The sequence below is a fragment of the Eucalyptus grandis genome, chromosome 8 (genome assembly GCF_016545825.1).
Source record: "Eucalyptus grandis isolate ANBG69807.140 chromosome 8, ASM1654582v1, whole genome shotgun sequence".
Lineage (NCBI taxonomy): Eukaryota > Viridiplantae > Streptophyta > Magnoliopsida > Myrtales > Myrtaceae > Eucalyptus > Eucalyptus grandis.
The window spans coordinates 63,738,350-63,765,066 of NC_052619.1; the positions used below are offsets into that span (position 1 = coordinate 63,738,350).

The 26,717-nt window shown below is 37.6% G+C and overlaps 1 protein-coding gene and 1 pseudogene across 3 annotated transcripts in view; both read left to right on the plus strand.

Moving 5' to 3' along the window:
* The window catches only part of LOC104417717 (cell cycle checkpoint control protein RAD9A-like), a 37,698-nt gene that overhangs the window by 8,953 nt on the left and 2,028 nt on the right, over positions 1–26,717 (plus strand). For 2 of the 3 annotated variants that reach the window (XR_005545343.1, XM_039299052.1), the window contains exons 2-3: positions 26,273–26,392; positions 26,479–26,587. Coding sequence is in view for 1 of the 3 variants with exons in the window: in XM_039299052.1 (XP_039154986.1) it covers positions 26,273–26,392; positions 26,479–26,587 (229 nt within the window). In the remaining 2 variants the exon portion in view is untranslated. Of the gene's footprint in view, positions 1–25,295; positions 25,390–26,272; positions 26,393–26,478; positions 26,588–26,717 lie in introns of those variants that run through there. The other variant, XR_005545344.1, reaches the window with a different exon arrangement.
* LOC120286675 lies at positions 2,303–4,814 on the plus strand (annotated as a pseudogene).

The window sequence follows — 26,717 nt, forward strand, 5'->3', positions numbered from 1 at the left end:
ATGATCAGAGATAGAAGCGGAAAAGAACATCAAGATATTGACGCGTTTCCTCAGAATCTTCAAACTTACAGACGGAGGTGGGTGTGGAGTGCTTTTTTTAATATATTTAAGGTTGCTGAGGCTTACCTCTGGCGACCACCGTGATCAGCTGGACCGTTGTTCTCCATTAACCTTCTGACTTTGCCTGATCTCTCCTTCTCTTTCCTGAAAATGTGGTTGTTCAAGTGTTTCCAGATTGCTGTCTTGTGGACGAAGTGATTTAGGGGAATGAATAGTTGGAGCGCCAATATTTTTGTCCGGCTTTTGCACCCTCCTGTAGAGTTCGATGGCGACCCATTTGATCCACGTCGTACTCTATCTACAATCTAATGGCAATTCTCGTTTCACACTGACGCATTTTTTGATGGCGACTCATACTTTGGACATTTTTCCACAACTTGAGAGCGACCAGCTGCGCTGCGCCTTGATTTGAAAATCGGGTCGGAGCAGGAGCACCCATTTGCTTTCCCAAGATTTGTTCTCTGTTTTTCTATTTTTTCTTTTTGTTAATATATGCAAATGCAGCCATATAGGTTATACTCCCGCAACAATATGATTTAGAATACCGCGCATTAAATTTCTTTCTGAATTTAGACTTGCAGTTCTAAATGTGTTGGCGTGATTATCTATAGTCTGTAGTATTAAGAAGTACCTACGATATTCATTTTAGAAACGTAGCTCGATACTTTTAGCTACTAAAAAAAAAAAACCGTTGTCTTCTACGATACTTAAAAGGTTCAGATCTTTGCATCTCGCATTCCATGCCTGTTTTAGATATTAGTGAAGTATTAAGACATGTTTCGTTTTTAAAGTGCTTGAGAAGTGTGCTTGAAAAAAAAAAACGAGCTTGAACATTCCCCGATAACTTGAGGTTTTTGCGAAAGACTGTTGCTTTACAAGTACTTTTGTTGATTTTAATTCCTAGTATGGAGCAAAGCATGCAGCTCATGATATAATCAACATCTTGATTCTATGGAGGAATCCTTACTTTGAGTCATTAGGGACATGTAAATCCATAGCGGTCCGACCAATGTTGCCAGAATAATTGCCATGGTCATGTACACTCTGGTCAATATCGCTCGCGAGAATGAGAGGAGAAGATAATATTTGAATCTGGGTTTCGACTTTTCCTTTTGGTGAGGGTGGCCTTTTTCGATACTACTTAGAATCATAAATCAAATTTTACAAAGTAATTCCAATATTCCAAGTATTACCTTTCCTTTCCTTAGCACTTTTTATAATTGATATGAAAAAACTAGTCACATGGCTTGCGAGTTTACCACTATTAATAGACTAATGTCTCTACATCAAATGAAAAATGAACGATGATCTTTGAGAAATGAATTCATAAAGTATTGGCAAATGTATCATGGAAAACTTACAAAAATAATTTCTATATTGTTGCCACTATTCAATTTTGATCATCATACTTTATTTTGTAACAGATTGGGTCAATAAATTAATCTCCAATTATCAAGAAAAAAAATTATATAACTGATCATACATTGACGGAATATGTACAAGTAGCGCTAACATGGAAGCGTAGACCTACATAGTTTGTAGAAGGTATATACAACACGAGCATTTTTCTATCACTTCAGACAAATTAATATTAAATTAAGTGGCAATTAAAGCATCCTAATAATCGCAAATATCATCTCATAGATAATTTCTGTAAATATACTTAACGATAATGAACGCAGCTGTCGAACCAAGCTAAAAAAACTGTTTATTATTTTTTGATGTATCAAACTATATAACAAGTTATTTTTTGGTAACAATGCGTGGGTGCTCACTGATTTTGCACTATTATGAGATGCTAATGCCGTGTAACAATCTTTAGCCCTCACTTCGCATCTTTCATTTACATCAGTACAAAGAAATCAACATTTATCCTAAAATCAAGATTGAAGATTAGTTCACCGATCAAATATGTGACAAAAATAAAGTGTCGGGATCAAAATTGAAGGGAGATACTCGTAAATGAACCATTTTTGTGATTTTCCTTCAAGTTTTAAGCTGTGATTTACACATCAATGCTATCTAATCATGAACCTAAAAAACCTAAAATGCTTTCTTTGGTAAACCTCAGTCATATAATCGTATATCTGGGGGCCAAAAATGATAATTAACGTCCTGTGTCATTAACTCCCCGATCCAAAGAGCAAAAGTGTCGTCTACTTCCAGTCCAGCCAATTTTTCGGCGACCACCTCGGGAAGATGTGTAGCGTCACTGCAGAGAGGGAAGCAAAGAGCTCGAAAAATGGAGTTCACCCTGAGCGGCAACGCCTTGGAGACCTTCGCTCGCTCCATAACCTGCCATCCAAGCTTCTCCTTCCCAAGTGATTCCGTCAATTTCTTCCCACACATTTCTTCTTCTTCTTCTCCTCCGTCGTCTCTCTCTCGCCCACAGCACCGGCGTGTCGCCACTGAAATCCACGTCGATCATCGTTCCTCAGCTTTATCCATCGAGTGAAATAGCTACAGCAGTTGCTTCTTCGTGTGCCCTGCCGAGCGATGCTTAGTTTAGATGCTACGATGCTGTGTTAGGTATTGGCTCGTTTTGCTCGATACAGCGTCCGATTGACAAATTCTGAGAGACCTTGCACCGATTGCCGAGTGCATGGAGCTTTTGGCGGTGGAATTGAGGCAGAAATTTGTTGACCTAGGTTGGGATTGGCCCTGTGGACGGTGATTAGAACTCGACGGGCATAAAAATCTAAAGTGACTAAGAGAATCTAATACTGTTGATAGGGTGATTCAAAGTCATTATTATATCGCAAGATTAAGGCAATTCACTGCTATAGGCAGGAGAACTATCAGTGGCGCTCCCGGAACATGTCGAATGGTGAGACCATGGGAGAAAAGCCCTATGGATAACCTTCTAACGGTGCTGCTATTCTGTATTGATAATGCTTTCCTGGTTTTTTCTAGTCACTTTGATGGTGTTATATGGAGTTTTGCAACACTCAACAAGTGAAAGCACGATTGTGCTCCTGAGCACATCTCTTGTGTGACCATACTTTGCATGACTTCCTTTTGCCTCAGTCACATTTAACTACCAAAATAACAATAGAAGTTCCAAGTTCTAAGCTCAATATTTGGCACTTGGCACCATTTGATTTGAAATTAGAATCGAAATAGTATTGATCTGTGTACAAACATCACCTTCTTACTCGTAATGTCAGATTAAGATTCTCATATTTGTATTCGACCTCGACCTCGACCTCCAGATTTCCTTTCATGCACTCAATTCATCAAGATTTGTCTATCAATTGATAAACTTCAAGCCAGAACTCTTCAATGTGTTTACAGTATCTGGCACACAGGTTCAATGCAGCGTTCTTCTAAAGGTATATTGTTGTTGCTTATCTTTCTAGTATATTTGCCGGCTTATAGTTGGAAGCAAATTACAAACACTTACAAATTACTCCGTGCAGGCTGTCTGTTCTGTCCTTAGAACGCCTATTACAAACATCGATTATTTGAGTGTGCAATTATCAGACATCAATGCATTAAAAGTTCAATGGGCTCTGCAGTGCTTCAGTGGTAAAGACCTTGCAGTTTCGAAATGGTGTATTTGATGGTTAAGATTGCAAGCTCCTGGCACAGATGGAATACTTAGTGCATTCCCTTTTACCCCTCCAATTCTATGGAAAAACCAGGAGAAATGAAGTCTTGAAACTGACATGTTCATTGAGAGAAAATGACCGCAACATGCTGTGAGAAGCATTTATTCACCATGCCATACGTGTTGACAGAGAAGAGCTTCTCTAATCTCTCATCATGCAAAAGCAGTGTGAACTCTGTCAAAGGGATTTTGCAGTGCCCCAATATGACCATAAAGCCAACGAATTCAGAATAAAGAGATGGGGAAGTTTATGTAGTATGTTATCTAACTGTAATTTAAATCAGAGGTTGGCACCTGTCAAACTTGCATTCATTTGATAAGAAGCTGCACCATGCAGATATACATGTTTATCTCACTGTGCCAACTGTAAGTTGTTATTCATGCATATGTGATGTTGTCATATGCACACGGCCATTAAGAAAACATACTGGATCACTTGTAATGTTGACCCCAACATACAACAATTATCTCTGGATAGGAGAGAATACGCAAGCAATTTTGTATTGAGGCCTCGTGATCTGAGCAGATCGCTTGCAAATTTTCAGTCACCGCTTCAGCAAATCACTATCATTGCAACGGAACGCAACTCTGATCCTTCTGATGCTGCAGGTGAATTTGGTGGAAAAGCTGTTGAGTTTTGAAGCTACATCGATGCTACCAAAAGTAGAGATTAACTTTATTCTTTTCAATTGAATATGGAGAAGAATATCATGATTCAAATTCTGGCTGCAGAGAACAACTCCTTGCTGCACACTCAGCTGTGGATAGATCCTGGAGAAGAGCTTGTGCATTATGCTCATAATGGTAACCCAGCAGACGTGACTTTTGCTGTCAAAGGGTTGAAGGTGTTCCGTCTGATTCGTTTTTTATTATGTTAACTATCAAGACATTTTATCATAAATGCAGCTAGAAGTTCTTGAACATATGACTTCACTTTCAAACTTATCTCCGTTTCCTTAAAATGAGTCCACCTTGTTGCCAAAATGCCATTGGAACTATTTTTATGTTGAAGTTTTTCCTTGTGTTTTCCAGTGAAGATGATAATATTAACCTTGTCCATCTCATGGAAATCCAGGCATTTCTTGCATTCTTTGAGGGATTTGAAGTGGACATACATTTGTACTTTGAGAAGGCTGGCGAGTGAGTAAATTCTGAATGCTCTTTTGACTCTTACCTTCTATTAATTTTTTTTCATGCTTCACTTCAATTGATTGCCCAACTTTAAGTTTGAGTCTTGCAAATTTTACTCTTTATTCATGCATCGAGGAGGAAAAAGTTTTGGCAGAAATCCATATAGTGTCCTACCAAACCTGTAAGCATTTCTGTTTTTCCACTATTTAGACCGACTGTCCACCTGCTACCACAGACAAGGTGGAGCAAAACTATTTTCCGCTTTTTACTTGACTGTGAACCCTGAGGATGCGTTACACATACCTGTGCAAGAACCTATTTCTGCAAGACTCAACTCACATGCCTTTCTTGGGCTTCGCAGCATCGATTCATTTAGTCTGCTTGTATCACGTTGTTTGTTAGTGGTTCTAAATGTTTTTCAGAGGCAAAGGTACTGAACATGATTGTCACTTACATATCACTAATCAGCGCATCATAAGTATGTTCATGCAGTTTGTTAGTAGTTGAATTGGATAATCCCTCTAAAACAATTTTCTTCATTCTTTTCATGTAGATGAAAATGGTTTTTCACAACATCATCCAAGTAATTGGGTTGATGCCAATGAGGATGAAGACGATGATAACAAGGATGGTGATGAACTCTGTATTCAATCAACACCGCCATGCTGTGAAGATCAATAACATTATGTTTCCTGTTTGACTATGCTAACTGTGCTCTCTTAGTTTTTCTGGTAAGTGCTTGTGCCTTCCTATGCTTGATATTTCCTGTCTTGTGTTCCTTCATGTAGTTGGAGTAGTATCTTACTTGCTTTAAGCATCCTTTGTCGTTTTTTCTTTTCTCATTTCTTCTCCTACTTGACTATATGTTAGTTCTTGTGCCAATTTAACTAGTCCACCATGCAACAAAGCTGCCATTTTAATGCACTTCTTTTCCCCCCTCTCTTTTGTTTTTCAATATTAAGTTTATGCTCTTTGCTGAGTGAGGTATTGATATAGGTATGGTTCTGCACCTTTTATTCTATCACGACTTCTTCCTGGCTTCCTGCCAATAAAAACAGAGCAGTGCCAATAGTACTTACAAGAGTCACATGCTTTATGGACAGGAGCTAGCAGTCTAGAACTATTGGAAATTGTGTTTAGACCTTGTAAAATCTATCAAATAATTCCTTCTAGCTTTGGTGGTGCAGGGACGTGCTCTATACCATCTCTAAAACAGTTATTCATGTGGAGATCTATGACCGATTAAAGTTTCTGCTGCCTTCTATACTGAGTTTCTCTGAGCTATTCTCGTAGTCCATCTGTTCATGAAAATAATTTGTCAGTTTTTCTCACTTTCTTTCTCTACTATTTGCACCAGCACATTCAAAACATTAAGAAGACTGTTGAAGTTTTTTGACCAAATAGATCCCTTGCCGTGGAAGGCTTTCTGTTTTGTCTGTTGAAAAACATTTTAAGTCAATCTGTGTATATTTAAAAGGAAACAGTCAAAAGGTCTTTGAGATGTTCATGTTCCTTTCTTAAAATCACATTCTAGAATGATTACGTCATTTTTAAACTCCAACCATTTCAGTTTAATGTTTCCTTGTGAGTTGCTTCCATTATCTAAACTCAAGGATAGTGAATTTCTAGTGTTCTGATTTGTGGCAATATTTTCTGCTGAGGTAATTTGTGACAGTGTCAAGGTATCATAAAATTTACTTAGAGGCTCAGATAAGGAGTTTTTTCTGCAGGATAAGTCCCTCCATGCACATTTCAGGACACATAAGTGGTGTCTGAGGTTTTCTTCTCACAGATTTTGTGTCTCGGTATCATGTTTTTTATGTTGTATTTGTCACGTCGACCTACGGTCATTCATCCATGAACTTAAACCTTTAGGACAAATGTCTTGATGTTTGTTCAGTTTTATTCTGCGCCATATATCTGCACATGAAATCCTACATTCATCCTTTCATGTTGCCCGTGACTTTTAGAGAAAACTGATTAGCACTCATTTAGGGTGTCCCGTTCACGGTCGATGACATTTGATTTCTCCAGTGGCAAAGACAGATCGGTCATTCAGGCAGAAGTTATGGGATCATATTGTTTCTTTAATGGATACCTTATTTGATAAGGGTCATTGAAAGCATTTAGCAGATTATGTCGTCATCGTCTGCTTTTATTTGCTTTAATGTTCAATGACGATGGCCCATCTCGCTGTGATGATATGAGGTGGAATGGATAGCGTAACAATTCTAGAAGGACAACGCCAAAACCTGGTTAGAGATGATCCGCCATGATGCAGGTGGTTGTAGAGAATATTATCTCGCCTTGATGCGAACGAGGGGCAGACGAACACTTCGATGTTCCTCGTAGATGAACCAAAGTCTGGCCATTCAAACGACAATAGAAGAAGACTATTCATTGTATAGCCTTCCAAAGAAGCCCTTCGATGCATTTGGTTGAGGTACCTTTTGGATGCTCCTGTTCTCATCATGTGTGGTGGGTGAAGATGACTCGACGAACGAATTGACCAATTCTTCTCCAATCAACTCCATAGTCTCGCCCCTCTGCTCAGTTTCAATCAATACGATTTGATTTTCGGGGTGACTATTTCTTTATGGTCAGCATGTTCAGATATGTCAACGACATCACAAGTCGTTAGTTCACATTCCTCCATTCATCACTAGGTAAAATAGGAGGAATATGGGATGTGACGAATCGGGCGAGGTTGGTTATAGAATTGGAGCTGTTAAATCAAAGGGGCGCATCCGTGAACTTGGGGGGATCGAATGTCTCTCCTTCTAACTTTTAATTTTCCTCGTAGATTTTTGTTCTGGTTCCAGATTGGAGAAAATTGTTTTAATGAAATGGTTACATCTTTATATGTATAGAGATCGATTATGAGCTTTACCTAGTGGGCCATAAGATGTGGCCCTTTGCATCTCTATCCGAGAAAAGTGGGCCAATTTAATTAGGCCCGATGTACATATAAGTAATTGGATCACGGAATGTTCATAGTACTCGGGCCCATGTGAAAGCTGATTATGTCACACCTACGACGGGGTCCAATGGTCACAGTTGCAATCGCATGGGCTTTTGCTTATTTTATTTATTATTATTTTTTTTTCAAATGTCTGGTTTGCACCTAAACAATTTCCTAAAGGTATGTCTTTTTTTTCATTTTTTCCTTCGGCAAATCGCTGTGTGGTGCTTGGTCAAAATTTGCTACTGTTGGATATTATGTCGCTAAAGTCCTCCATATGTTTGTTTTAACTCGTCTTCTTGCTTCTCTTTTGTATTTTCTTGAATAAATTGCCCGATCAATAAGCCAACTTCAATTGTCGACTGTTCCATGATAAGAATCATATCGTATATGCAACATAAAGGCCACGCTGGTGCTGTCATTTCCTTGTGAAAGTACCCTGAAGGAAGCTCTCTTCGGCGGTGGAGGGTCGATCAACATGAAAAACACCATACTTAGAGAGTGCTTCCCATCAAGTCATTTCAAACATTGTTGGTTTTTGAGCATTTTCATAACGGGGGAATATTGTCCAAAAAACTCTTCACTTTTCAATTTTGGCAGTTCAATCCTAAATTTTTTGATTATATCAATTTAGTTCTAAAACTTTGACGAGTTGCCAAATTAGGCCTAAAGCTTTTAATGAATTGGCAATTTAATCTTTTTGGTTAATTTTGGCAAGATATTATGGATGTAGTAGCCCAGTCAGTAGCGGTCTTCTAATGTAGACAATTTTTAATTTAAAAAAAAATCTATTTTTTTTTAATCTTTTGTTTTCTTCTCTCTTTTTACGCAAGGCTAGTGGACTAGCCTTCCACTAGCCTTGCTAGAGACCTCCATTGGCTACCGAGCAAGAGCTGACGGTCCTCGTTGGGCCTTGGGTGAGGACTTGCAACGTGCTTGCTGTCCAAGCAAGGGTTGTGATCCTCACCCATTGCTAGCGAGGGCTTTACAGGCCACTAGTTTTATGTAAAGAGAGGGGAAAAAGAAAAGAAAAAATCAATAAAGACTAATAAAAAAAATTGTAGTTTTTTCTTTAAATAAAAAATTGTCCATGTTAGTATTAATTGTGTCATTTAAGATAGCTGCCAATTGAGTTGCCAAAGGCTATTTTGGCAAATCATTTAAAAACTTAGGATTAAGTTTGCACAATCCAAGGTTCATGATTGAATTAGCAAGTTGTCAAAAGATTTAGAATTAAGTTAGCAAAATTAAAAGATTTAGTACTGAATTAATTATATAATAGGGTTAGGATAATTTGAACTATTTTTCCTTCATAATGGCTAAGCAATTAAAAAAAAAAAAATTGAGTGAGCTGTGCTATGACTATAAATGGAATTGGAGAAAAGTGGGTCTGGCGTTTCAATCTGCAAGGATTTATTGCTGGGAATTCAACTTGCGTCTTGGGCCTCGAAATATTCACGCCGCCACCAAGAGTCTATTGTTTCCAGGTAACGGGAGGGTCGCAATCAATTGCCCTTTCCGTCAGTGACGGAACTAAGCCATGTCAGACTCACAAAGCGATTCATGGTATGTAAAGTTTACACGGCCGAGAGTCTCCCCAAAGCACGAATTGATTGTGGGCTGGACCGTCTAGAAGCTCTCTTGTCGTACGTGACTCTTCCATCTTGTGCTCTTGCATTCAATGTATTTGAATATTGTTAGTGGCGTGATGTTCTCTTCGGTTTTAAATTGTTTAGGCCTTTTCCCGAAAAGATATAAAAAAACTCTTGAGCTGTGGACTTATAATCCTACACCTTGCTGTTGCCTATTCCCATATTTCTCATCCATAAAAGGTTCGGTCCCGTCGGTTTTCCAAAAGCTATTGCAAGAATGGATGATTTAAATTATAGGGAATCTCAATGTAAGATGGTTACTTAAGCAGGTGCATATGCTTTTTCATCATTTCACAATTTTGAATTGCACCACAGAGGATCAGAAACATCATCATGATATATACCCATATTAGTCCAACATCATTGCCCAAGCACATGTTATGCTTATATATACCATGGTCAACATTGTCCGGCAAAATTAATCTTTGAGATGGGAAGATAAAATTTGGACCTAGGGTTACAACCTTTTTTTGGTGGTGACGATTTTTTTTTTAATAATACCTAGAGAGATTTATATAAATATTTACTTATAAATTATCGCATCATTGTAACTCAAAATAGTCTCAGTATTCTAAATTGAAAAAGAAGCTAATCACATGACTTGCAAGTTTACATTAATGAATAGACTAATGTTTTACATTGAATAAAAAATGAATAATGATCATTGAGAAAATGAGAGCCTGAAAGTATTGGAATATATATATGAGAGAACAAGGAAGTATAATAGACTAACAAATCTAAATGTATAGGGGAGAAAACCTTAATCTAAACTTCTACGTTTGTTTGGACTATAATATTTTAAGATAAAAATTAGACTATAAAAAGCAAATGGTTCTATGTTATATTCTATGTAATAAAACTCAAATAATTCTAAAAAAGTAAGTATAATGCCACAAATTGATTCTAAAGTTAGGGTTATTGTATATAAGAAGCGAACTAAGTAAAGGAATGAAGTATAGAAAAATATTAAACTGATTACAAACTCGAACATGTATGAAGACTAAATAAAGTCTTGAGAATTGAAAATGATAAAAAGAGCAAAGGCGACATATAAAATGTAAAGTAAGAGTATGCAAAAACAAAAATCAACCATGAAGGTGGTATGAACTTGTATTATATAAACTGGAAATTACATGTATTGAAAAGTATAGAAACTAAATTATCAAGTCATCCACTAGGGCGGTAATCTGCACTCCAGAGAGTATTGATAAATGTATTATAAGAAAAGGTTAACCAACTATCATGTAAGTTGGTAACCCTGTATAAACTATGCTAGATATATTTGAAAACAAACTTACTTTGTAACCAGGAATACAAGGTAAGAAAGCTTGAGGCTCGAAAGGATGAGGGTTTACAAGAGGAATGAGGAGGAAGAAGAGAGAAGTGAGATCTGAAGAAGGAATAGTTCTAATCTTAAGTATGAGCTTACATAGAAGATCTACATCTTCCTCTAGTTCTCTATCACAAATGGACTCAGATCTAGGTCCTATACATAGAGAAGAAGTAAGGATAGAAGATTTCAACAGATCTATAGAAAATTGGGAAATTCCTAAATTCTTCTTAAGGAAATATACAAACAATCAAAATTGAAATTTTTCAAAAAATCAGATTATGTCATAGCCACTGAAGAAAGAGATGTTCCTCTTTCTAATTCTTATGAAAAAATACATCTTTTAAATCAAGAGTCTATCAAAAAGCGTAAACAAAAATATTGCTATATTCATATAGGACTAGTCCAGGTAGGAATTAAACCTCTTACAAATCCGGGAAAAATTACAAAAATGATCCTTGTATTATTGCGACAATTTAATTTGGGTCTTCACACTTTATCCCGTGATAGATAGGGTCCATAAAACAATAGCCAATTATCATTTTTGGAAAAATTTCAATGACCGACCAAGGGAATATGCTAACGGATGTATACAAGCGGCACTAATATGGAATGAAAAAAATAATTATGCAGAAGATATTACAAAATGTTTCTTGTATTACTGTTGATGTTTAATTTTGGTTCTCGTACTTTATCTTACAACTAATTAGTCCTTACCTGACTTCTAATCCCAATTTCAAATATATCCTTCCAAATGCAAGCAGAAATTACTCAATAAGTGCCCAATTAATATGCTAGTTGACACAACTTAAAGAAGTCATCAAAGATGAAAAACTCACGCATCCTTCCAAATGCAAGCAGAAAATTGCTTAATAAGTACCCAATTAATATGCTAGTTGACACAATTTAAAGAAGTTATCAAAGATGAAAAACTTGCACATGTGATCCTAATCTGACTATTCTTAAGTATTATAACTTTTACTCAGGCGCTAGCATATTTGTTATGACTATTGCCCATTATTTGTGAAATTAACATTTTATGGAAGACAATATAGCCTAGAGTTTTAACACTTTTTCCAGTTCAAATAGACTAAATTCTCGAAAGTAATACTTAAGGGTGATCATTTAGTGAGAATTGCTGCTAGGTCATCAATTCTAAGGACACTAAAACGGTGTTATCGGATCCAGGCTTCCCAAGAGTAAGTCACATGTCATCTTCTTATTTTGTGTGTCGTTGAATTTCGGTGTCAAATAAATATAATGTACATTACAATGGCCAATTGTTACTTCTGATACAATGAACTATTTATGTGATCTGCACTTTAAGCGGACATATATTGTAAACACACTTTCACATGAATTGATTTATATGTTGGACATGTGTTTATCTTCTTCTTTTTTTTATTAGTGTCTCCAATTCTGACATTATGTTATCTGGGCTTGTCATCAAATGAGCATAGTAATAACGGTTAATTTCGTGAAATACCCCAAATTGATATATTTGTAACAAATTTATTCTAAATTAATTTTTTGATTACCAAAAATCTCAAACTAATATACATGTGATAAATTTATCCTAAATAACCACATAAAACTCTAAATAGGTACACTTATAAAAAAGTTTCCTCAAATTAATTTTTTGACCACAAAAATCCTAAACTAAACCTTACCAAAAAAAATAATAATCCTAAACTAGTATATTTGTAACAAATTTTACCCTCCATTAAATTGGATTTATATCACAAAAAATCAACAATGACAAACGAAGAGTAAAATCTCAAACAACAAAATTTAATGGAAACTAACACATGGTAAATTTGTCATTGTTATAAGTGTACCAGTTTAGAGTAAATTTATAAAAAGTATACTAGTTATGAGTTTTTGATGATAAAAAAAATAGTTTGAGATAAATTTGCCCTAAGTGTATCAATTTAGGGCTTTTCATGGTATTAACTCTAGTAATAATCAAGTAAAAATACTTGTTAAACTGGACAAATGAAATGTGGCTGAAAATTTAAACTTAAAATCTTATTGAGAAAGACCAATAATAGAAATTTTTGGTACTCCCAAAATCATAAAGGAAGAGTTTGAATATATTTAGGATGTGTTTGTTTTACGGAAAATGGATTATTTGAAAAATACTTTTCAAAAAATGATTACTTATATTGTTTAGAAAAAAATTAATCGATAAAAAATATTTTCATCATCAATAATAATCTATGCCTAAATATTATCATGGGCGATGAAAAATTTTCTATTTATTTATTTTTCTAAACGATATAAGCGATCATTTTTCGCAAAATATTTCTCAAATCACCCATTTTCCATGAAATATATGCACCCTAAGCTCCATCACAATTTTTATTTTTATTTTTTAAAAGTATATGGTGTGCCCTAATTTTTTCCCATATTAATTTATCACAATTTCATAGTTTACTTTCTTTAAAATGTACCTATTTTGACAGATACAAGCTATAGTTAGATAAATGGATTCCAAAGTCACACGATTCCTCTTCCAAGTACGGACAGATGTGGATACTAAATCTGTACTCTCTCTATTTGGTAGAGGATTGAACTACAAAGACTTCTGACCCAACAAAAACTACAAAGACTTCTAATTTGCACACATTTTGAGCTTGGGACATGCTTCATCTGTGGTGCTAGAACTTGGGAACTCTCCCTTTTCGCTCCTTCCATCACCAACTAATTGAAGTCTTAAGTTGTGCAATTCACCTGGATCTTTCTGCATTTTCACAGCGCGACAACCCATTCATAAGCAAGATACACGAATTTACTAGTCAAATGCAGCTTTTGTTTTACAAAATCATTCATCGAGTCGATCATATGCAAAAGGAAAACAATCCCCATGAAAGCATCGGAATGTGAAGGAAACTACGTATTCAGACTCTGCACATCAGAAAAGCCAATCCTTCAATTCACGATGAACTTGAGCAGAAGTACCAACGTTAGGTCCCAGGCAATCATAATCGGCTCAGGCCAGTCGCTATGCAGAGCGCATATCAGGAGAGCACACTCAACACATCCAAGCATAGCAGCGATCCAAGAAAAGACGAGTTGGAAATCTGGGTCAATATCCAGTCTCCTCGTCAGGAAGGTTAATGGACACCGGATGATAAGGATGACATAACTGATATGCCGAATGCCTTCTGCACTGAGAATTGGACCTGTCAAGGTCTCCCTGACCATGATCAGCAAATGCAAGACAATCAGGATGGTATCAATAGCTCTGTTAACTCCATCAACATCCTCCTCTAACAGAAACCTTGATATAGAATCAGCAAATAATTGGTTAGACAATCTGTCTTTCACAGAAGCTCTATAAGGATCAAGAATAGGCATATAAAAGATTAACAAAGAAAAACACGTGAGCGGTTCATACTTGCACTAAGGTTTTGAAATGATGGAACAAATACAGAGACATTAAGAAGTTCTTTTTCACGAAAGAAAATGAAGACTGCATTCTGGCAATCCTCCAACTGCAGGCTCACGTTCTTTCCAACCCAGGATATTAAAAAGGAAACGGCAGATTACACTTTCCCCAACAAACTCAGTTGTTTAAATGTTATGCATACTTGGAGAGGGAATACACTCTGTTATGAGGAATGATCAAGGAGCAAGGTCGACAATGGAGATGATTCAGAAATGGGAGTGCTGGGCTACATTGCTTAAGACATGTTTAAGGTTGATGACGCTCACCTCCAAGCGAAGTGCTCAGCCAGGTCGTTGCCCTCCATTAACCTCCAGACTTTGCCGAATCTCTCCTGTTCTTCCTGAAAACGGGTTTCGGATGCTTTCGGAGTTGCTCTTCTGAACAGAAGGCCTTGAACTTCCAGGTCGGCACATCCGTTTATGTCGACAGGGTGCAGAACTACTCAACCTGCCGTTTATGTCGACAGGGTGCAGAACTACTCAACCTGCCGTTTATGTCGACAGGGTGCAGAACTACTCAACCTGGGGTGTGGATGTTTTGAGTGTGGATGTTTTGAGCGTACGGGATGTTTGGACGGGGAGTCGCGCTTTTCTTTCGGGATGTTTGGACGGGGAGTCGCGCTTTTCTTTCGGGATGTTTGGACGGGGAGTCGCGCTTTTCTTTCGGGATGTTTGACTTGGGGAGTCGCGCTTTCCTTTCGGGATATTTGACTTGGGGAGTCGCGCTTTCCTTTCGGGATATTTGACTTGGGGAGTCGCGCTTTTGCGTTCGGGCTTTTCCGTCTGCGCCTTGCGTTTTGGGTAGTGACTCACTCAGAACGAAAGTGACCGGTGGAATCTTTAAAATCAGAGGGTGGATCACTCGCCTCAAATTGCTCATGCCATATTTCAATGTGAACACAAACGAGCTCCATCCCTCATTGGATATGATTTATACTAAAGGCATGGTATTATACCTCATATTGAATTTCCTTTTTGAATTTAGACTTGCAGTTTGGGTTGTGTTCATGTGCGTATATGTAGCTTGTAAACCATGTTTATTTTAAATTCGTATCTTGCCGTTAGAAAAAAGTTGTTGTCTTTTATGATACTTAGTAGGTTCGAATCCTTACATCTCGTATTTCATGTGTGTTGCCCGATTTACATACAAGGAAGTATTTAAACATGTTTCGTTTTTTGAAGTACTTGATAAGTGTGTCTAATAAACGAGCGATGGACACATTCCTTGATAACTTGAGCTTCCACAAAAGACTGCTGTATAAACAAGTGTTTTTGGCATTTTAATTCCTTGTACATCAAAACGTGCAGCTTAAAATGCTAAAATGAATAACCAACAGCTTGATTCCATGCAGGAGTTCTTAATTCAAGCCAGTAGGGACACATATACCCATAGCGGTCCGACCAACATTGCCAGAACACCCGCCATAAGTACACCGTGGTCGAAATCGCTTGGCAAAAAATAAGGTGGGAGATACTTGGACCTAGGTTTCGACTTTTTCTTTTAGTGAGTGCGGCCTTTCTTGATACTACCTAAAGAGATTTTCTTAAGATATTCACTTACAGTTAATCATATCATTATCCCAAGTATTACCTTTGCCTCCCTTAGCGATTCATTTGAATTGATATCGAAAACTAGTCACGTGGCTTGCGAGTTTACCACTAATTAATAGACTAATGGCTCCATTTAGTAATTTCTTTTGAATAATTATATTTCCATTTCACGTCAGCACTACTTGTACATCTCCGGTGCTTAATAAGCATATTTATTCTATATTTGATCAGTTACCGAATAACTAGAGATTGATTTATGGAAATCTATTCTAGAAATAGAAAAATGAAATTACGTTACCAAATGAATTTCTGTTCCAAATATGTTCCGAGGAACCAAAAAATAGAGAAATAGAGAAATAGAATAATTATCATCTGTGCCTTAAAATGTTTAGCTTTTCTATTCTGAAACAAAAGTAAGAAATGAAAAATCTTATTATTGTTCACACTTGTCACCGCTTACCGCTTGCCCGTTGCCCGTGGGACGTCGAACGCTTGCCACTGATTGCCTTTCACTTCCCGCTAACCGCTAGTTGCCGAATGCCAGACACCAGTCGCTTGCTGTCAGTTGCCGCCCCCTCCCCTCGGCCACCAACCGCCGGTCACCGAATGTTGCCCCGACCTCCCACCACCCATCATTGGCTATCGGACATTGGACGCCTCCCACCACTACTTAGGAGGGAAAATTTTTGTATCATAATCAAATAAATTTCTATTTTATGAACATAAATTTTATAAAGTTATCAAACACGTAATTTTGCTCAAAACTTGGCTAGGGAATAGAAATAGAAAAATTAATTCCTAGCTAGAAATTAATTTCTGAAATAAAATGATTATCATGCACATTTTTATTAGTGTTGGACCTTTAAAAAAAAAAAAAAAGAAAGAAAGCATAGAGATTATTTAAATAGGAGTTTGATATATAAATGACATGAGTCAACTCGCCTTTTTATAGTGAGCTGACGGAGCAGCAATTTTTTGAAACACGTGTAGTTAAATAATTAATAATGTTTGGATTAGCCCTGGTCGGCGAATTAAAGTTGCGGAAAATGGGTAACCTTCCTAGAATCATTATGAGAATAAACATTTAAATAAACATTTATACATAAGTTATGTTTATCTAAATTATATATTCCTCCTATAAAGAATAATAAATCAATATTATATTTTCGGGCTCTGTGATTATCGTTTTATGGCTGCCCAATCATGTGGAAGTCTGAAAGCGATGCCCCTCAGTTTCCACCTTAAGCCATTTTCAACCAATCAATATCAAATATTCTGTCTCACCTAATTGGTAATAATTATTATAATATCTGGTAGCTCTTATTTTCTTCCTTCTCCCAACAAAAGAAAACAAAAAAAGATTATTCCCTAATTTGGGGCACCGCATAAAAGAATCGGTTGCTTGGAAAATACTTTCCCAACAATATTGTCCATAACTTATGTGAGTACTAGGAGAAATAACAATTTGTATCTACTTCTTCTTGTCACGAAAGAGAAGAAAACTTACTTCTAATATAGAATTGCATTTTGATAAGTTGTCTATGATAATTTAACTTGCCAAAATGACCCTAGTTTTACCATTTTAATCTAGTTTAAATGATTATCAATGGAAAAGTAATTGGGGTCGCTTGTGGTTTCAATATTTTCAAGAAATGGTCGAGTGGAGCACATAGTACCTTTATTTTAATGCTTTAAGAGTCCTAAAAATTGGAGCAAGGGCAAGGAGATCGATAGTTGAACATGGCCGAAATCAGTGTTATTTCTTGTAGGAATTATGAAAGAAGTTAGGGTGCAAATGATAACAATTCAATTTTTCTATTTCTTTGTTTTTATGTTCCTAAAACAAGTTCGAACAAAAATCCATTTGGTAGCGCAATTTCATTTTTCTATTTCTGTAATAGATTTATATTCCATAAATAGATTTGAAACAGAAATCAAAAGTTTGAAAATTTTTAATTTTCCTATTTCTAGAACAAAAGTAAGAAATGAAAACCATTTTCATCGTTCACTCTAAATTCGCAAACTGCCCACCCGTTGCTTGTGAGATGCCAAACACTTGCTATTGATCGTCGAATGTTGCTTGCCCGCTACTGGTCGCCGGACACCCGCTGTGGGACACCAGACACCTCCCACCACTATTCGGGAGGAAGAAATTTTAAGTCGTTGTTAAAGAATTTTTATTTCAGAAATATAAATTTTATAAAGTTATCAAACGCATATTTTTGCTCGAAAACTCGTCTGGAAATAGAAATAGAATAATCAATTTCTAGCCAAAAATTGATCTTTGGAATGGAATAGTTATCATGCATGCCCTAAATGGCTGTGTGTTCGGTGCCTTTTTTGTCGACTCTTCCATGTAAACTCCATAGATGATGTGTGCCACCTGTGCGTAACATGTTGTAGATTCCATCGCGATGAATAAAGCAAATTATAGTACAACGTATTTTTTTTTTTTCACGAACATTGATCAAATATCAGAATGATTTATATTCATTGCTTTGTCGATTAGGCCACATTTGTATTGGGGGAGTTTCATGGTTTATGATTTACGGCTAACTTCAGTTAAGTATAAGATATAGTTAAAACAGCTTAGGCCGAAAATTTATTTTCAATAGAAGAAATGGATTTACTCATTTCGATCTAAATTTTGGAAAGTCTGGTGCCCACCTCATTGAAACGGGAAAATTGGCCCAAATGAGAAGTCAGGTTTGCTTCTATCTATCTAGCAGACTATTTCCTTTTTATTTTATTTTATGAATTTGTTTATAAAACTTAACATATTCACTTGGGGGAACATCAGTAATATATCGCATCTTCGGGGGCAAAAAGTGATGATTAACGTGTTATACCATTGATTCACCGAGCCTGAGACCTAGCGCCTAATTCTTCTTCCAATCCCGCCAATTTTTCAGCGACCACCTCAGAGCGTCGCCGCAGAGAGGGAAGCGAAGAGCTCGAAAATTGGAGTTCACCCTCAGCGGCAACGCCTTGAAGACCTTCGGTCGCTCCATCACCTGCCTCTCCCACGTCGGCAACGACCTTGCCCTTCAAGCTTCTCCTTCCCATGTGATTCCATCGACTTCTTCCCCCATAGCTCCGGCGTGTCACCACTGAACTCCACGTCGATCATCATACCTCAGCTTCATCCATCGAGTGAAATAGCTAAAGCAGTTGCTTCTCCATGTGCCCTGCTGAACGATGCTTCGTTTAGATGGCTATGATGTTGTGTTAGGTACAGGTTCGTTTCGCTGTATACAGCGTCCGATTGAGAAATTCCTGTCAAAATTAGTTAAAATAACTAAATTGGTACTAGATCAAAATGTTTATGACTAAATTGATACTATTAAAAAGTTTATAATTAAATTGACATAAATGTAATAAGTTTAAGACTTTTTTGACACTTTTATTGTCTGTTTTCATATTAAGTGTATGATTAGGATTTAATTAACAAGAAAGAAGGGAATTACTCACAAGGAAAACACAATGGCTGAGCCACAAAAAAGAAGTCAGCTGGGAAGAAAGTGGCCCCACTTTTTTCTTCTTTTTGGCTAAGTTTTTAATTTCTTCTTTTTGTTAAGAGAAACTCGTGATACTTACAATTGACTTCATATGCATGTTGCACGTAGTGAAGAGACAAATATCCATTAGCAGTAGATGTAGGAGGTACCTTCTTTGCATGGATCGTCGGTGGGGCTGCTTTCTCCCCCAGCCCCGCACCCATCACACACATCCGCCCCCCCGGGAAAAGGAAAACCCCAACTCGCCCTCCTTCCTCTTCTTTTAGTTTAGCTATCAGAAAAATTCCAAATGAAAATTTGAAATGAATTTATTTTCTTATAAAAAGATTTAAATACTTGAAGTGGCCAGTCGACCAAATGTTTTCCTATAACCATCTTCTTGAGACTTGGAATAGGGGTAATTTTGTACAAAATTTGCAATTGAGTAAAAAAAGAAAAAAAGAAAATTCCCAACTTGAATTAGAATTAGGTTCTTACTTCAATTTTTAACATTTTTTTTCTTCCTCTCCGCCCTATCCTCGACCGCTCGGCACTCAGTCCTCACCGCTACTTGCCTAATCCCCCATCGCTCGTCGCAAGCTTCCATCCATCGTCCACAGTTGTCTGTTCTCTCACAAGTTCCATCGTCCGCAAGCTTCAAGTCCGTTGTCCCGAGCTTCAAGTCCATTGTCCACGAGTTCAAGTCCTTCCTTAGTGCCGCTTTTGCTCTCGTGCACATTTTGTGTAACGACCCAGACCTCACTGTGTGATATTGTCCGCTTTGGACACTGAGTCCTCGTGACTTTAAAACGTGTCACACAACTTAAGAGGGACCCAAACCTTATAAAGGCTCCCAGGACTCCCCCCTTAAGCGATGTGGGATAAGAGGGAGAGGGATCCCTTCCTTGCGCACGTCCGAGGACCGAGACACGGACGCACCGCCATCCCTCCTCCCCGCACACCGCCGCTCGGGTCGTCACATTTTGTTCTTCAATGCCACTTGGCTGAAGGAATTAGGTGCCACATGAGGCTCCGATGGTTGCTTTCATTAATTCCGTCAGTGGCGGGAGGCATAATTCGCCCCAGCACAATCAAACAACAGTTCCAGGGGAACACTCTTAACCCGCACGGTTGGATAGACAACCGATGCAGAAATTCTTCATAGCCCTATCATGGGAATGCTTATGTACTGATGATTTTTTAAGCATGGTGAAAGATACCGCAGAAACAATTCTTCCGAAGATTAAAAGAGAAAAGGAGAAACTGCCGGGGTTAAAATAATGGAATAGAGTATGTCCAAGAAAAGGGGTCGTTGCTGGCGCGTCTGAAAATTACAAGCCCCGAAGATATCTGGGCCACGTTTCCTACGATAATTACCGAAAAATCATTAACTGATCTAGTGCACGAATAGGAACAATGATTGTATTTCGGAACATAAACTAATTTAGTTAGTATATCCCATGTGATGATGGTGACCTTCCATGTGGGGCCGAAAAGAATGGCGACCGGAGAGTGAAAAGTTTGCGATCGCTTATGATATCCACGCCAATCACTGCGGGGAGCTTTTGGCGGTGGATTGAGGCAGAAGTTTGTTAACCTAGGTTGTAATTGGCCCTGTGAACGATGATTATAAATCTAAAGTGATTAAAATAATCTTATACTGTTGATAGGGTGATTTAAAGTCATTATATGCTGACTAAGCAATCGTTCATCTATTAAATATGCATATTCCCTTTTCTCCTGTTAGTACATTTCCTTACTTTGAAATGGACTAGGTCCATGAATTAACCTCCAATCATCAAGTTGCTGATCGAATATTTGACTGAATATGCTTACTAAGCACCAGAGGTATACAAGTAGTGTTGACATGAAATGAAATAATGATTATTCAAAAGAAATTACAAAAAAGTTAGTGTATTATCATTGATGTTTAATTTTGGTGGTCATCCTTTATATATTACAAATTTAGTCCTTCACCCAACTTCCAATTTTCAATTTGAAATATTTTCTTCCATATGCTGACGGAAATTGCTAAGTAAGTCCAAATCAATATGCTAGTTCAATGGTGAACCATCGCCCTCTCTTCAACCATTAAACTTCACACCAAATATGCAATAAAAATAAAGTATTATGATCAAAATTGAACGGAAATACTCATACATTAATCATTTTTGTGATTTCCCTTTGAGTAATAAGTTGTGATTTAGGCATCAATGCTATCTAATGATAAATTGAATAAACTTAAAATACTTTCTTGGTAAACATTAGTAATATAATCATATCTTTGAGGGCAAAGAAAATTGATAATTAACATGTCTCTGATCCAAAGCAAATCTTGTCTTCTTCCAATCCCGCCAATTTTTCAACGCTCATACAAATCTATAACGTGCATAGAGAGAGAAGCGAAGGATAAAAAATGAAGTTCACCCTGAGTGGCAACGCCTTGAAGACCTTCGCTTGCTCCATCACCTACCTCTCTCTTGTCGACAACGACCTCGCGATTCAAGCTTCTCCTTCCTAGGTGATTCGGTCATTAGCTCCGGCCGTTGCCGAGGCATGCGACCGATGGAGGAAGAAGGTGAATTGAATTTAAAATAATTAATTGAGTAAGACAAGATGCAAGTGAATTGAATTTCTTGGCATTGCTTTGGCTTTCCATGGTCCCTATTTGAGACTTCATCTTTGGACCCTTAAAGTTGAACAAAGGTAGTTGCTCTAACAGCTACGCCAAAACGATCATAACTTACTCCTTTCTCTAAATCTCAATGGTTTGCGCCTGAGATTCGAGCCCATCTCCCAAAAAATCTCTGTTCTCCCACCGTTTTTACATATAAAAAAATAGAGTAATTCTAGCGAGACGGTCTAATCATCTCACGGTCAAAGGATAGCCACAAAAGTTTTCTTTTTCCAGCGTACGCGTGTGGCAACTGCCAAGCAAAGCACAAATCTTTCTCCCTCTCTCGGCAAATGTGTGGTGGAGGGTTCACTGTTTGCTTTCTTAGCCATCGACATCTGACATGATTCTTTTTCAAATTCTCTGAATCGACTGCTTATAACATGAAAAGACAAAAATGCCCCTCCGAAGGTTCGATTCATCACACCTTCTTCCTCTTCTCTGCTTCGACCCAATCAAAGCCTGGGATGAAGAATTTGGTCTTCCCAACGGAGAATAGAATTAAACGCTATAAAAGGAGAGAGAGATTCATTCAACGGATAAATAGAACTTCAAAAGAGGTGTCGACTGTCGATTTCAGTTTTCCTGCTGATTAAATTTTGTTCATCCAATCTCACTCTGGTGTAAAATAATTAACTTGACAAGTTAATTGTGTTGCGGAAATTATGCAATCTCATCCTGACAAAAGCCCTAAGATTTGAGAAATAACAGGTTAAGAGAGGATCCAAGAAATGACCTAATTCCCAATATCCAATCTAAAAGCCAATAATTTATGTGCCTAAACGCAGAGTCTTCAGTTGAAGTATCTATATTTTAGTTATATTTTGAAAAATAATATTTGATTTTTTAAATATGAAATTATTTTCCTTAATTAAACATTAGCTTTCCATTGACTCGGAAAAATTTTCCGTTGACTAATTTTTTTAATCTAGGAAAATGTTATTTTGGAATTGTGCGAATCAGACGAAGCCTAATATCATGAAACTTTTTAAATATGCATAGACAAAGAGGATGGAGTCCCTCTATCCCGATCAATATTTCCATTGACATCTCAATCGATTCTTAACAATGATGCATGTTAAAAAGGCATGCATCAATCGTTGAGATATATTAAGATACTTATAATATATGGGAGCATTTTGTGGAATAAAGAATTCACGTCCAAAAACGCGAGTAGGCATTTCTCTCTTTTTGAAATGGGATGAAGAATCCACGTTCGAAAGGGATGAGGGAAACTTGGAAGCTAGAAACCTTGGACCTTTGATTCAACGAAGGGATGAAGCAAGAGAGAAGGAGGGGGTTTTATTTATTGAGGATTGGGCGTGCTGAATACGTAGAGTGTCGACACGCGGGACAGGACTGGAAGAATACTGCACCAGCCCAGCAGTGGGAACGGGGAGCTTGGGAGGTGGGAAATGTAAACGCTTATATCATGCTTATCAAATGATAATTATTCTGTTTCTCTATTTTTCTATTTTTCTATTTCCTTAAATAGATTTGGAATAGAAATTCGTTTTGATAATGTAGTTTTATTTTTTTATTTATAGAATAGATTTCTATTCTAGAAATAGAGTTATAGTAGAAATTAGAAATTAAAATTTTTAACTTTTTTTTTTTTTGGAACAAAAGTAATAAATGAAAACTCTTCTCATCGTTCACTCTCGTCATCATTTGCCGCTCACCCATTACCCGTGGCCCGTGGGACGTCGAACGCTCATTGCCGCCCGCCGCCGACCACCAAACATCACCGCCCATTGCCAATTGCCGATGCCCAACCGGTGGCTAGTCACTAGGGGCGCGTTTAAGAACATTTTTTTAAAAATTGTTTTAGGGAATGAGAAATAGAAAACAATGTTTCATTGGGAAAATAATTTTTGAATAAAAAACGCGTTTAATAAACTTATTCGATAATAAAAAATGAACAAAAACACGTTTGGTAAATTTATGTTCTTTTTGTTTCTTTTCATTTTTTAAATTTTTTTTCTTTCTTTTTCTTTTTTTCTTCTTTTAGCCGGTCGCCGGCCTTGGTCATGGCCCGACCGGCCGACGAGGGCTAGCGGCCTCGCCTTGGTCGGGCGAGCTCGGGCTCGCCCAAATCCGCCGAGCCCGAGCTTGCCCGGCCTTGCCCTATGCCGGTGAGGCTCGCGGGGGAGTCGGCGACGCTCCGGCAAGGTCGCCGCTCTCAACGGCCGGTTGTGGCCATGGCCGAGGCGACCGACCAAAAAAAAAAAAGAGAAGAAAAAGAGAGGAGAGAGAAAATTTGTTTTTAAAATTGTTAAAACAAGAAACACGTTTTTCTTGTTTCTTATTTCTATTCCAAATGTGTTATTGGGAATAAAAAAATAGATTTGGAACAAATGCGTTTTGTTCCCTGAAACAAAAAACAGAAATTTTCTTCATAAACATAAATAAAGAACATTAACAAACAGCCCTAGATGCCTAACAGGTGGCCAGTCATTGAATGCCTGCAGCCACCAAACGTCAAACGCCTCCCACCACCACTCGGAATGAAGAAATTTTGTATTGTTATCAAACGAATTTCTATTTCAAGAACATAAAATTTATAAGGTTATCATATGCGTATTTTTGCTAAAAAAACTCGTTCCAAGAATAAAAATAGAATAATCAATTTTTAGTTATAAATTGATTTATGAAACAAAATGGTTATCATTCACACCTTAAGTGGTTATGCGTTTGGTGCCTTTTTTTTTGGGTCTGCTCTTCCTTTGTGAATTTCGTAGATTTTGTGTCCCACCTGCTCATAAAATGCTATAGATTGCATCGTGATGAATAAAGCAAATAATAGTACAACACATTGTTTTTTTTACGAACATCGATCAAATATCAGAATAATTTATATTTATTGCTTCGTCGATTGGGTCACATTTTTATTTGGGGAGTTTCATGGTTTAGATTTACGGCTGACTTCGGTCAAGTATAAGTTATAGTTAAAACAGTTTGGGCCAAAAGTCTATTTTCGATAAAAGAAATGGATTTACTCATTTTGATCTAAATTTTGGAAAGTCTGGTGCCCACCCCATTAAAACGCGAAAAGTGACCCAATTGAGAAGTCACGTTTGCTTCTATTTATCTAGCAGACTATTTCTTTTTTTTTTTTTTTTTTTTTCTATTTTTATGAATTTGTTTATAAAACTAACATATTCACTTGGGGGAACATCGGTAATATAATCGCATCTTCGGGGACAAAAGTGATGATTAACGTGTGATACCGTTGATTCACGTAGCCTGAGACCAAGCGCCTAATTCTTCTTCCAATCCCGCCAATTTTTCAGCGACCCCCTCATAAAAATCTCTAGCGTCGCCGCAGAGAGGGAAGCGAAGAGCTGGAAAAATGGAGTGAAGCCTGAGCGGGTTAAGCCTGAGCGGCAACGCCTCGAAGACCTTGGCTCGCTCCATCACCTGCCTCTCCCGTGTAGGCAGCGACCTCGCCATCCAAGCTTCTCCTTCCCAGGTCATTCCATCCATTTCTTCCCAACATTTCTTCTTCTTCTTCTTCTTCTTCTTCTTATCCGTCGTCTCTCCCTCGCCCACCGCTCCAGCGAGTCGTCACTGAAATCTACGTCGATCATCGTTCCTCGGCTTCATCCATCGAGTTGAAATAGCTACAGCAGTTGCTTCTTCGCTTGCCCTGCTGAGCGATGCTTAGTTTAGATGCTATGATGCCGTGTTAGGTATTGGTTCTTTTCGCCTCGATACAGCGTCCGATTGACAAATTCTGAGAGTCCTTCCACCGATTGCCGAGTGTGTGGAGCTTTCGGCGGTGGATTTGAGGCGGAAATTTGTGGACCTAGGTCGTGTTTGGCCCTGTCGACGGTGATTAGAACTTGACGCGCATAAAAATCTGAAGCGCCTAAAAGAATCTGATACTGTTGATAAGGTGATTTAAAGTCGTTATATTGTAAACTGAGGCAATTCACTGCTATAGAAAGGAGACCTATCAGCAGTACTTGGGGCAAAATGTCGAATGGTGAAACCATAGGAAGAAAGCCCTATGGATAACCTTCTACCAGTGCTGCTATTCTGTCTTGCTAATGCTTTGCTGGTTTTTCTAGTTACTTTGATGGTGTTATATGGAGTTTTGTAAAACTGAATAGGTGAAAGCACGAATGCACTCCCTAGCAGATTTTTTGTGTGCCCGTACTTTGCATGACTTCCTTTTGCCTCACCACATTTAACTGCCAAATAACAATAGAAGTTCCAAGTTCTAAACTCTTGTTTGGCACTTGGCACTATTTGATGTATTAGACTTGCAATAGTATTGATCTGTGTACACATATCACCTTCTTACTCGTATATATCAGATTCAGATTCTTGTATTCATGTTTGACCTCCAGATTTCCTTTCACATGCTCAATTCGTCAAGATCTGCCTATCAATTGATAACCTTCAAGCCAGACCTCTTTGATGTGTTTACGGTATCTGGCGCACAGGTTCAATGCAGCGTTCTTCTAAAGGTATATTGTCATTGCTCATCTTTCTAGTATATTTGTCAGTTTATAGTTGTATTAACTTACCAACGCTTACAAAGTACTCTGTGCAGGCTGTCTGTTCTGTCCTTAGAACACCTATTTCAAACATTGATTATTTGAGCATGCAATTACCAGACCTCAATGCATCAAAAGTTCAATGGGCTCTGCAGTGCTTCAGTGGTAAAGACCTTTCAGTTGCATGCGTGGTGCTCTGAATTGATTATGTTTGAAATGGTGTATGGTTAACATTGTAAGCTCGTGGCACATATGGAAAAGTTAGCTGATTCCCTTTTCCCCCTAAAAATAATCT